Source organism: Sinocyclocheilus rhinocerous, unplaced genomic scaffold (assembly GCF_001515625.1).
Source record: "Sinocyclocheilus rhinocerous isolate Xijiao unplaced genomic scaffold, SAMN03320098_v1.1 scaffold5982, whole genome shotgun sequence".
In the NCBI taxonomy this organism is placed as follows: Eukaryota; Metazoa; Chordata; class Actinopteri; order Cypriniformes; family Cyprinidae; genus Sinocyclocheilus; species Sinocyclocheilus rhinocerous.
In genome coordinates this window covers 13953-27139 of record NW_015642864.1, presented here as the reverse complement: position 1 = coordinate 27139, position 13187 = coordinate 13953, and the positions used below count along the sequence as shown (strand labels likewise).

At 36.1% G+C, this 13187-nt stretch overlaps 1 protein-coding gene across 1 annotated transcript; it reads left to right on the top strand.

Annotated features, from left to right (window-relative positions):
• Positions 1-1290: 1290 nt before the first annotated feature.
• LOC107756876 (nuclear pore complex protein Nup160-like) lies at positions 1291-12386 on the top strand. Its single transcript, XM_016574195.1, has 8 exons — positions 1291-1417; positions 2032-2142; positions 6706-6829; positions 6920-7021; positions 7103-7244; positions 8148-8273; positions 11554-11649; positions 12003-12386. Exons 3-8 carry the CDS (start codon positions 6726-6728, stop codon positions 12084-12086), a joined length of 654 nt encoding a protein of 217 aa, XP_016429681.1. The 5' UTR covers positions 1291-1417; positions 2032-2142; positions 6706-6725; the 3' UTR covers positions 12087-12386.
• The last annotated feature ends 801 nt before the right edge of the window (positions 12387-13187 follow it).

The following is a 13187-nucleotide window of genomic DNA, read 5'->3' as shown; positions in this document are numbered from 1 at the left end:
ACACTTATAATGTATTATAAATACGGGCTTCATAGAAAGTGTTACTGTTAGTTTTATTTTGGCCGATCTCTATTCCAGAATTGCACACTCGCTGCATTGCAATCATTTCCCAAAATGTAATTTGTGTGGAATTTTTATGAAGTCTGAAAGAGGAGAAAATACTGTACCAGGCAGATCAAACTCCCTGTTCGCGATGTTCAAAATATATTATAAGAGAAATATGTGGGGGTTTATATAGATCTCTGAATATGAATGTATCTCTGAGAGGAACTGACCGTCTTCAGAAATGTTTCGATGGCATTTTCTTTTCCTCTTACCTCCATATAATGCATATTAAAGTAGTGTTTATAAGCACAGCTGCTTTGTTTACAGCAGTAACCAAGGAAATACTGTATGCTGCTTTTCCGCCACATGCTGTCAGAGAGTGAATTTGCATTTTCATTCAGTCCTCCTGCTGTTTTTGTTTTGTGCAGGTGTCAAAAACAACTGCTCATGCTACATGGCAAGGTGTGCGCCTTCACACTAGAATTTACGGTACGTTAAATACGTTAAAATCATCCATTTAGATGAACTGAAAAATAGCACAGACCGCTTGACCTAGAGAGAAACTCTGAAGTGCTCAGTCAGAGTGTTCGGCGAGTGAAAATATATCTGTGCTAAACTTATACTTAGCCTCCAACTCACACACTGGCGAGTAAAATCTGAGAATGTATTAGCCATTGGCTAAAGTTAGACATCATTTAGTCGCCAGAGTGAAGATTTAGTCGCATATGCGAGTGATTTACTCGCAATGTAGAGGGTTGCATGTAGCATTACTGTCTGTTCAAAATAAATAAATAAATACATTTCCTGTTTTACCGTACTCGTATTTAACCGTGACCCCAAAACCCAGGTACGTGACTTCTGTATACTGTTAACCCCTAATGAATATGTACATACATGAGTTTTAGGACACTTTAGGTCACACATAAAGATGTCTGAATTTCATTACATTGGATACAAAACATCAAAAGTAAAACCAAGTGGCATCTGTAAAACAAATAATGCTAGAGCTTTTCTCAGAACTAGCAACGTTATCCTGTCAGAATAACTTAGACTTATAAACGCAGTGCAGAAGGCATGTGGCTGTAAAATTAAGGGTGTTTTCAAAAATAATGCCATGAATAGATTTTTTATCAGTTAACGTCTTTAACCTAACTTTAATAAGTACGTTGTATGAGTTTTGTGCACAAGTTTTGTGAAGCATCTAATGTGCCTAAGACTTGAACAGTACTCTGTGTGTATACATCTATAACCTAATTTTGTAACATATATTATAATGTTTTTTTTATATATCATGACTTGACTTTTGACTAGTACGAACGACCAGGCACATCACCAAAAAGGAACTATGATGGCGAATTTGCTGCAAATCCAGGTAATTCCTCCCCAAATCACCCTGTAAAATTGTGTGGACTACTCTGTTGTCCCCACCTTTAAAACTTAAACATGATTAAATTGTGTATGCTAGTAGTCATATTTTCATTCAGAACTCAGTATTTTCATTGACAGGTGAAGATCAACACTCGTCTATTAAACATTTTTCTACGTGTCCACCCACTTGTCTTGATACAAGCACAATCATTGAAGATGATTGAAATTTAATATGGTTATCGCATACCTTTTGCTATTGTGTTGTTTGCTTGCTGCATGCAAAACATATAGCATGACCATTGTATTGTAGTCCATGAATCTGGTTCTTTCTCAAATTGAATCAGTCTAATGAATAAATAACTGAATCAGCAAGCGCAGATGCTGAATGAATATCTGGTTTCTTACTGTGTACTTGATTCTCTATGGACCACATTATGAATTGAGGTATCAAAATATTGTATGTTTTACAGTTTTCATTCAAATACTGTATGTATATTTTTAAAACTATTGGCCTAATAATCTGATAATCGGTGTGTTTTTGATATAGTAATATCAGCAAAATCTGGTGTTGTTTTTTAAATGCTACACATTTTAAAGTTGTTTGTCATGTGATCACAGTAAGTCAACAGATCGACATTCTTGAGCTGAAAGACTTGGAGAAAGAGTATGTTCTTGCTCGGAGTCGGCTGACATTGGCTCAGCAGGACCCCCCCTCAGCCGCCATTGCAGGTATGGTGGTTTACATGCTTCCTTTTAGAAGACGCTTTTAAATTATTGTTCAATTATGTTGCCTTTATTAATGTCAATAGAGCTGTGCAATTAATCAAAATACAGTTTAAATTTCGACCTCCAACTATTATGAAAATCCAATAATCGAGATAAAATGATTATTGTGCCCCATTCCGCCCCCTTTCCAGTGGTGTGCTTTCGCTCCTCCATAAAAGCCCAAACTTCGCATGCAAATCAGTAAAATCATGTAACGTGACTTTCGCAAAATGGGACGTGCTTGATTTATTAAAGTTTATTTGATTTATTTGTGTTTTTAAAAGCATGAAAGAACTTGCACTGTTCCTCAGGAGGTTTTCTGTGCATGCGCACCGACACGGAACAGAACACGGACGTGTAAAGTCAACTTTTAGTTTGTTGCGTGCCTAAACGGTCAAATACACGTATGTGTATTGTGTCAAAGTGCGGTGCTTGATTATTATTCATGGAAACCCTTGTTGGTTATGTCTTAAGTGAACATAAACATTTGAGAATTAAAATATTTGTGTAACATTATATTGGATCCTTGCGGCTCTTAAAGTGACAGCAGGCTAATGTTCCTGCTGCCAACTGTGTACTTAATATTAATCAAACAACAAAAGACAGAAAATCACTCACTGCTCATGACTTTTGTAGCTTTGATAAGAAACAAAGGAAGTTTAATTCTTTCAGTGAAGACTACGCTGTTTTATTTTACATTCGATTATTCAATTTCTGTACTAGGCAGTTAGCTGAATACTTTAGACTTGCATAAAAAACGTAAAGCACTGATTGTTTCATTTCTTGAAACATCTTTTTTTTTATATATATTGTATTTGTCTTTTGCTTTTTTTAATTGTATTATTAACCGTTTAATAATTTTTCAACAATTGTTGAGGACTTTTTATTTTATTTTATTTTTTTACTTGTATGAGTTACCCTAGTATTCTGCTGTGGTATTGAGAATTGTGAAATTTCACTGGTATCTAAAATGTAGATGTCATAACCTTATTTACAAAAAATATATATTTGATATATAGCGCTATCTTTAAATAAATCACTCATAAAGTTTTGGTTATGTGGCCCACTCAAACTCTTGATTACAGTATTGACCAAAATAATCGTAATTATAATTTTTGCCATAATCGAGCAGCCCTAATATTTACATTTACATTTACATTTGAGCGACTTACAAATGAGGACAATAAAAGCAGTCAAAACTAACAAAAGAGCAACAATATAGAACAATATAAAGTGCAAATGACAAGTCTCGGTTAGCCTAACGCAGTACACGCAGCAAGGTGTATATATTTATATATATATATATATTATACATCTAATTCTTCCACGAAGTTACCTAGTGGTCCTGGGGGTCGATAAACAACTATAAAATGGATTTTAAGAGGGTGGGTAATAATGGCCGAATGTGATTCAAAGGAGCTCCTTAGTTGATACTTAGAGATGGTAAAGGATTAAATTTCCAATCATTAGAGATAAGCAGACCAGTACCTCCACCTCTTCCAGTCAGACGGGGGAGTGGGAAAAAGAGAAATTATTTGAGAGTGCTGCAGGTGTAGCATTGTCCTCTGGTTTGATCCATGTCTCTGTCAGGGCCATGAGGTTTAGTCTTGAATGACATGTAATAGAAGTAATAAAATCTGCTTTGTTTACAGCAGACTGGCAAGTCCAGAGACCAATAGAAAAAGAAAGTAGTATATTAGTAGACATAGGCAAAGTGCGCAGGTTGTTAGGATTGCGCTGCCTACAGTGTGTGATGCATGGTTTGCGAGTGGTAGTGATAGTAGGGATCTGGAAACACATAGTAAGAATTGGTTATAAAAAACTGCAAACAGAAGGGAAACAAGTAATAGGAAACACACTTTCCTGTTTATCACAACAAATGGCCAAGCAAAGCACACGACACTGACAAGGTACGCGATACAGTACGAGACCAAACGCGATTTCAGCACGTCTCATAATATAATATGACTTATATTCTGCAATATGTATAGCTGAGTTTTTCTAATGCATTCCTTTTTAGCAGTTAACTTTTCTTAAGCAATGAACACAAGCTCAAAACTACATCCAGGCTCTACGGTGTGACCATATCAGTCACATTTTAGTTTGAGGCGCTGCGTTTTTCCAGCAGCTCATGATCCTGTGCAGAGCATGTGAGCGGAGCGGTAATATTTCCTTAAGAGCGCAGAGAGCCTTTCTGAAGATTCCGCTCCGCTCGCTCAATACGCTCAGCGCCGCTCGCTCAACCCAGAATGCCGTTTGGTGATTTGCTTGTTCGAGATCGATAATGATCGAGAATTACAGAAGATATTAGCCTACACCACTTAGGCCTATTAAAATATTTTTTTTTTTTAAAAACTGACCCGAAACAATAGGTAGACCTACAGAATGTAGGCTAGATATAGGCAGCAGTAATTTATAATCTAATATAATGCACGCAAATTTGTTCTTTACAGAACGGAGCGGGATCTGAGCGGGAATTGGTTTACGGCGAGCGTGAGCGGAATATTAACGGAGCGCTTGCTTGGGCGGTTAGAGCGACTGAGTGGAGCGGCCGTCCATAGAGCGGAAAACGTAGCAGAGCGTCACACCGCTCCGCTTCGCTCACATGCTCTGATCCTGTGCTGTCAGTGTCTCAGGAGTGACTTGGTTCATAGTAAATGCTGCTCCACACAAACTCCATCTCTGGCGGCAAGCAGTGTGATTTTGAGTCAGTTATAACATGCATTTGAAAATGCAACTCATTTTCAAATTATGTATGTATTTACAGCTGTCAAATGTTTTGACAAAAAGAATTATTCAAAATGTATAATTTAATTTACAATCTGCAAAAGAGTGGAAAAATATTTTCACATACTCCATGTAATTGTACATAAACAGAAAATCTTTTAGGCATTCAGGGTACCGTTTTGAATTGGTTCCAGTCTTTTTTAACTAATAGGAAAACTCTGTCTGTATTGGAAAACACACTTCCTCAACCGCACATCTTTTTTGTGGTGTTCCGCAGGGATCTATTCTGGGACCAACACTGTTCTCCTTATACTTGCTGCCATTGGGTTCCATCTTTTCTAAATATGGAGTATCGTTCCACCTATACGCTGATGACACCCAATTATACCTTCCTTTTAAACATAATGATTCAAGTTCCATAGAGGTTCTGCTAGCTTGTTTACATGAAGTGAAAATTTGGCTTGCACACAATTTTTTAGCCTTACATGAGAATAAAACCGAAGTTATACTGTTTGGTCCTAGTGATTCCTATGATTTTGGTGATCTGGACCTTGGCGACTTAAGCTCTCATGTTACTCCATGTGCGAAAAATCTAGGTGTGTTCTTTGATTCAGGTCTTAAGTTTGATAAACAAAATAATTATGTTGTCAAATCCTGCTTTTATCATTTACGACGTCTCGCAAAAGTCAAACCTGTTTTTTCTTTAAAGAACTTTGAAAAAGTTATCCATGCATTTATTACTTCACGACTTGATTACTGCAATTCACTCTATTATGGTGCAAATCAATCATCTATCGGGCGTCCTCAAATGGTACAAAATGCTGCTGACTGGCAGTTGAAAATTTGATCGTATTTCTCCCATCTTAACTTCTCTGCATTGGCTACCAGTCAAACTGAGAATAGAATTTAAAATTCTAGTTTTTGTTTTTAAAGCATTACACGGCCTAGCACCAACGTATCTTTCTGACATTTTACATTATCACAATCCCTCTAGGTCACTTAGATCAGGCAGCCTTGGATTGCTCTCTGTTTGTAGATCGAGGTTAAAACATTGTGGAGACCGAGCTTTTGTGACAGTAGGCCTTAAACTCTGGAATAGCATACCGGTGTCGATCCGAATGGTGTCATCACTTTCCTCTTTCAAATCAAAACTTAAAACACATTTTCTTAGTGTGGGTTTCTAATTTATTATTTTAGTGTTTTTGTTTGTTGTTTGAAAGATTATAATTTGTATTTTATTTGACTAAACTGTACAGCACTTTGGTCAACCCTGTTTTTTTTTTTATGTGCTTTATAAATAAATAATGAATGAATGAATAAACAAGTTTATAAGCTTCATGATTAACATGAGTTGGTTAACATGAGCTGCTGCTGTTTTAGTTTTTTAACAACCTTGTTCATGTCCTGATGCTATTCTCTCTCTTCACACAAACACATCTACACTTACTAAAAAGATTTTAAGATTTTAATATCACAGTTCAAGGAATCCTTCATGGAGGAATGAGCAGCAAATTCTCCCAATTAATTGTAAGAGTACCGTTGTAAAAATCACTTACAAGAGGTTATTTCTGCCAAAGCAGGCAATGCTAAAGATTGCCCATCAGTGCTGTTCAGATTGAGATCCATTATAATATTGCCCTCATTTATGAACTTTTCATGGGGTGTGAATGGTTGCGTAGCTATACTTAATGCTATTATTTATTTATTTTAGTATGCAAACACATTTTGTCTGAATAGTGGCAACTATTTCCTGAGCTCTTTTAAAAGGTTAACTTGATCCTGGTGTTATTTCTTTTACAGGAGGTGCATCTTCACAAGAGATGGTGGCTCTGCTGGTACAAACAGGACTATTTGACACAGCCTTGACACTATGTCAGACCTTTAACTTATCCCTCACACCTGTATTTGAAGGACTGACCTTCAAGTAAGTTGATTGATCTTGTGTCTGCCTAATCAAAATCAGCTGACTGCTTGTTGTTCTGAATTCTGCACTGCATATTTTGTCTGTGTATAGGTGTATCAAACTGCAGTATAAAGGCGATCTTGACCAGACGGAGGTGTGGAACTGGCTTGCAGCTAATCAGTTGCCAACTGTCATTACTACTAAAGAGTCCAGGTCTGTTAAAATACTCCTTGACCTTGATCATTGCGATGAACTCTGCTCTGTGTCTTCCTAACTGAATTTCTCTCCACACAGTGCGACAGATGAAGCTTGGCGGCTGTTAGCTCATTATTTGGAGAAATATCCCTCACAGAACGCTCAGTATCATCGCTGTGTCCTCAACAAGCTGCTCTCACATGGGGTGCCAGTGCCTGATTGGCTGCTCAATGCCTACAAGGTGGATGATTTTTTTTAAGCATTACATCTAATAGACAGGGGTCATTAATTGAGAGATTATATTTTCCATGATCTTTTGACATATAAGAGTAATATTGTAAAATATCATTGTAATATTAAAAACATACTGTAAATTTCAGACCTCAAAACTTGTGAATTCAAAAACAGCTTTTATTCAGCCTTTCATTAAGCTTTTTTTTGTAATCAAGCAGCAAAACAACTTTTGTACTTCCTGTTTTTATTACGTAATAGAGATAAATACATCAGACTGCCTGCGCAGACAAATATCAATGCTTAATACTTTGGCCCTGTCCGAAATCACACCCTAAACCCTCGCGGTCTTCCTCTAAGTCCACCCTTTCGTGATGCAATGCCACTTTGACTGTCGGGTAGAAGTCTGCTGCGGAGCTCGCCTCAGTGCAGGCTCGGCAGAAGTGCACATCGAGGGTGCAAAGGGGGCGCTCACGAGCACCCTTCTGAAAGCTAAAATGACGTTACTGAACTAAATTATTTTTATTACTATAAAAAATCAAAACGACGGTGGGGGTCGGTGACGCGGTGGGCAAGTGACGTAACCGGTGTTGCGGCTTAACACCGGTATCACCGTCAACACCGTCTATCGCGGCAAGCCTAGTGTCCTATCAAATTTACTTGGAACAGATCTGTTGCTGTTGTGCTTTTCTAAATTTAAACTGAAATTGAGGCAGACATCATCTTGGTAGGTTTTGTGATATTCACTAATGAAAAAAATTTATTGTAAAAAAACAAAAAAGTAATAAAATTTGCATAAAAGAAAAGCTTACTTTGCTTTCTTTACCATTTGTATGCTTACAGACATAATTTCTACACCGTCCCTGTTCTCTGTTGGTATAACACATAAAGGATGGTTGTGGTTCTCTTTCAGGAAGTCGATGCTGCTGCGCTGTTGCGTCTCTATCTGAACTATGATCAGCTGGAGTCAGCAGCTGAGCTCGTGCTGGAGTATGTGGATGCTCTGCTTGGAAAGGGACATCAGTATTTTGGTATAGAGGTATGTAGTCCTGACTACTATTACAATTTGAATAAGTATTCAGTTTTTTTTTTCCTCACAACAATCTGAAATGAATTAAAACTTTATGGTCTGTTGTAGACATTACGGTCGTTAATTGCTAATATTGCAAATAATGAATACACATTTGCTTTTAAAATCTTTCAAAGTATATTTGCAGTTTGTGGGTGTATTAGTTTTAGGGATGCACTGATCGGATCCTCAGTATCTGTATCGGCTCTGATACTGCCATTTTCTGCCGGATCGGGTATCGGTCAGACCAGACCAATCCAAATCCGATATTGTGCGTATGCTATTCTGAGATATTGTTAAACCCCACTAAAGGCTCAAAACATTATAAAGCACCATAAAGTTTTTTTTTGCACTATATTCCAAGTGTTCTGAAGAAGTTTTATAGTTTAATGTGAGGTACAGATGAATATTTAAGTCATTAAATTCAAGTTCACGTAAACTCTTCTCTCCTCTCCTCTGTCTGTCATGCTCCATTCAGCGTTCAAACTCGGTCGGTTGTTTTTCATGAATGTATTTTACAACAGTACAAATGGCGCTTTTCCACTGCATGGTACGGCTCGGCACGGCACATCACGGTTTGCGTTTCCACTGCAGTTTAGTGCCGCTTTAGAGTGGGCGGGATTATAGACATGTTGTTATAGTTGCGCCGTCTTTTTCAAAACTTTTTCATTCCGCATCGTCCCATCAAGCTCTTGGCTATCAACGAGAGGAACGTCTGTACTTCCTCAACAGACCACGAAAGCCATTATTTTGTTGGCCATTTATTTTAAAAGGTGCGCTCATTCGAAAAAAAGTTGCGTTCGATCCTCGCTGGCTGTGCTGATTTAATCTAGTGGGTCTAGTGTCTCATGTCTGGGTTTACACGTCACATTTTGGTAACGGTACAGCTCGCTTGGAACCTGAGCCGAGGTGGTACTGAAAAAAGTACCAGGTACTGTACACAGTGGAAAACCCCCCAAAAGCGAACCGTGCCATGCCGTACCATGCAGTGGAAAAGTGCCAAAAGAGCAATGTGTAACATTTTACCAGATTTAGTCCTACACTTATTCACTTTTGTTCCCCACTAAATAATGTTTTTTCACTTATTGTTTAAATTTTATAAAATTATTGTGCACTCGTTATTTTTCTAGAGTAACTTTTTCTGCTGAATTATCCACTAACCTAGTTTATAATAGTATATTTTGTCATATATTCATCTGTCATCTCAAAAAATTTGAATATCATGAAAAAGGTCAATATTTTTTGTCACTCATTTCAGAAAGTGAAACCCATATATTATATAGATTCATTACACATAGAGTGAAATATTTCAAGCCTTTGTTTCTTGAAATTTTGATGATTATGGCTTACAGATAATGAAAACCCAGAATTCAGTGTCTCAGAAAATTAGAATATTGTGAAGAAGTTCAATATTGGAAAGTCATGGTGTCATTCCATTACACCTGAGCAGTGCCACAGGCTGATTGCCTCCATGCCACGCTGCATTGATGCAGTAATTCATGCAAAAGGAGGCCCAACCAAGTATTGAGTGCATAGAAATGTCAGGCTTCTGAAAAGCATGTTCATTTCTGTTTAAAATATCCTTTTTTTATTGATCTTATTTGGTACCAAAAGCTGGTTCAATGACCATGGTGTTACTGTGCTTGATTGGCAAGCAAACTCTCCTGACCTGAACCCCATAGAGTGATCTTATTTAATGTTCTAATTTTCTGAGACACTGAATTTTGGGTTTTCATTATCTGTAAGCCATAATCATCAAAATTTCAAGAAATAAAGGCTTGAAATATTTCACTATGTGTAATGAATCCATATAATATATGGGTTTCACTTTCTGAAATGAGTGACAAAAAATATTGACCTTTTTCATGATATTCAAATTTTTTGAGATGTACCTGTATATATAATCATAAATATATTATGATTATATTTTTTCAATTGTTATTTTTCTGTGTAATTAAGTTGTCTATAGTAGATTGTGTTTAACACAAAACAGTGATGATCAGGTCAACTAATTTTGCATTGATTTAAAAAAAATTATAATTTTCGGTATTGGATCGGTTCTGAAAAAAATGGTATGGTGCATCCCTAATTAGTAGGGATGTAATGATTCACTCAACTCACGATTCGATTCACGATTATTTATTAATTTTTTTAACAAAATGAGATTTAAGACAAATTATAAATTAAATGTGTCCTTTTATTATTGCTTGGACAAAATGCTGCACATTTCTTTGTGAAATTGAAATATAACACTATAATAATATACTAATTTAGCACTTACATATTATTGCTCTTTTGTTGGTTTTGATTGCTTCTATTGTCCTCATTAGTTAGTCGCTTTGGACAAAAGCGTCTGCGCTTAAAGCGTTTCCTTGGTTTCCGCTGTAAACAAAGCAGGCTGCACTTGTGAACTTTAATATGCATTATACAGAGGCAAGATGAAAAGAAAAAATACCATCTAAACTTTTCTAAAGACAGTAAGTTCCCCTCAGACATGCATTCATATAAACCCCTACACCTAAATGAACCGTTTAGCATCTCAACCGATTTGAATCGTCACATATTTGAATCTATTTTCAACCGGCTCGAGGTTAATCGTTACATCCCTACTAATTAGTTTACAACTAATAATAAAGTTATGTAAATAGCAGTTTGTGCAAACAGGTTGGACACAAGCATATTTAAAAAAGACTTTTGTATGTGCTCATTGCTTCAATTGTTACACATGCTGCTCACGTTTGAAACACCAGCAATATCCACTTTCCACTGATTTTCTTTACAGCAGTGAATGGTGGGGTTTTTTTATGGACATTTAAACTGGACAAGCAAGGTTTTTTTTTTGTTTTTGTTTTTTTTTTGTTTTTTTTACACAGTGCCCTACAGTCACTATATTTGTTATCATAGTCTTTAATTTGCACATTGTTTGGAGGACAAATTTGAGCAAGATGTGAAATAACCCATTTATTTAAATAAAATACAGAAAATAGATTTTGGCTTTTTAAAAATCTGTTTATTCAATAATTTGAATAAACAATTTGAAACAAAAACTGTCTATGTATTATGAAATATATATGTATATGTAATGTGTATGTTTAATATTCATTAAAGCAGGGTTTCACAACCCAATCTTACTGGATTATTTCACTCTTTGCAAAAGGAATGTTTGCAAATTTGTCAAACATCTAATGTGCTTAAGACTTCTGCACAGTACTCTGAGTGGATTTATTATTGTCCTTTGATTTCCTGACAGCGGCCTCTCTCAGCTACAGCATCCCTGGTATGGCTGCCTTATACATCGATTGATCAGCTCTTAAGAAACCTCAGTGAAAGTCAGATCAATGAAAAGGTGAAGTATTTTTCACTTGCATTTGTCATGATGCCCAAGATTTTTATTTCATGATTTTGAACAGAACTTTAGAAACCTGTTCTCGTCTATTGAGATGGGTTAGATATTCAACAACAATTCAACAACAGATGAATCTAATCTATTCAATAAAAATCTTAATTTTCAAAGTGGGCAGTTAAGAAATCAAAGTATGATGACATTTTGCATGTATGGTTTTGTGATGTTCTCTGGCTTTGACAAACTATTTTCTTGACAAACTATTTTCCCGTTTGACACTTTAAAGCTGCTTTGACACAATCTGTATTGTATAAAGTGCTATATAAATAAAGCTGACTTGACTTCTCTGTCTACAGATGTACAAGAATCTGAAAGATAAACTATCAGAGTATCACAGACTGGTGGATCAGAGCAGCAGACACAGACTCATGGCCCGTTAATGGCCACTCAGAACTGTACTTCGGTCATGTACGGGAGTATAAATAATGTTGATGAAAATAATGATTTTTTGTGGCGTGTAGTTGTGTTGAGCTTTTTGATTCCCATGCTGAAAATGTATGGAAAGTGTATCAACATCTGCATCAATGATTTGATGTGTCAGTTCAGCCTTATAAAATAAATTGAAAATTGTGTATTTTTATATAGACACAGTTTAAAACATCTTAAACTTTATATGTTGTACTCTTGACTTAACTGGTGTAATTTAAATAAGGAATGCAGTAAAACAGTTGTTTAATTGATATGTTTCAGACCTCATAACTCTCTTTTCAGTCCAAAAATAACCTATTTTAATACCAAGCTGCAAAATCAGCTCATTCTCGAATATATTTTAATATAAAATATAAAGAATTGGAACTAACTGACATATGGGGGGAAACCCATTCTAAGAAAAGCGATTTCAACCATTTCTCAGGCACACACACTGTGTATTTAAGAATAGATTTTTTATTTATTTTTTTTTACACAAAAGGAAAACATAGGATACAGGATTGCCAAATTGGAGTCACGGATATTTCTGACCATAGTGCCATTTACCTGATTGTTAATTTAAATAAAATAGAGAACCCCTTTGGAGATAGGGATATTGAATAATCAGTCTATAGTTGAACAAATGAAAACTGAAATCAAAAGATTGAAGATATGGATGAAAATGACAATGGAAAGATGGATCAAGAGAGATGGAAATCAAAAGAAAAACAAGACAAATTGCTTATTTCAGACCTAAGGCAGTTGGAGTCTGAACATAAAATACTGATGGAGTGACATTACAACAAATAAAAGAAGTGTAAAGGAAAGCAACAACTTTCTAAATCTAAAAAAATCACTTTTTTTCTCTATTTTTTTTTTTTCCTTTTTTTTTTTTTTTGTGATTACTTGGGTTTCTGGCATGTCTGCCAGCTCAGAAAAGCTGAAAAGAAAACACGCAGCCAGTTTGTCTGTCTGAGTCTGAAACTGTCTCATCCAGCGAGCTGTTTCAGTTTGCAGCCAGTTTCTATGTAGATGGCTAGCTATTTGAAGAAGACCACCTCTGAGCCATATAC

Excerpts from the sequence above, each read along its gene's own strand:
- LOC107756876 (XM_016574195.1), top strand. The coding sequence starts at position 6,726 with ATGGTGGCTCTGCTGGTACAAACAGGACTATTTGACACAGCCTTGACA. Across the intron at positions 7,022-7,102 it reads ATTACTACTAAAGAGTCCAG|TGCGACAGATGAAGCTTGGC; the intron begins GTCTGTTAAAAT and ends CTCTCCACACAG. Across the intron at positions 8,274-11,553 it reads ATCAGTATTTTGGTATAGAG|CGGCCTCTCTCAGCTACAGC; the intron begins GTATGTAGTCCT and ends ATTTCCTGACAG.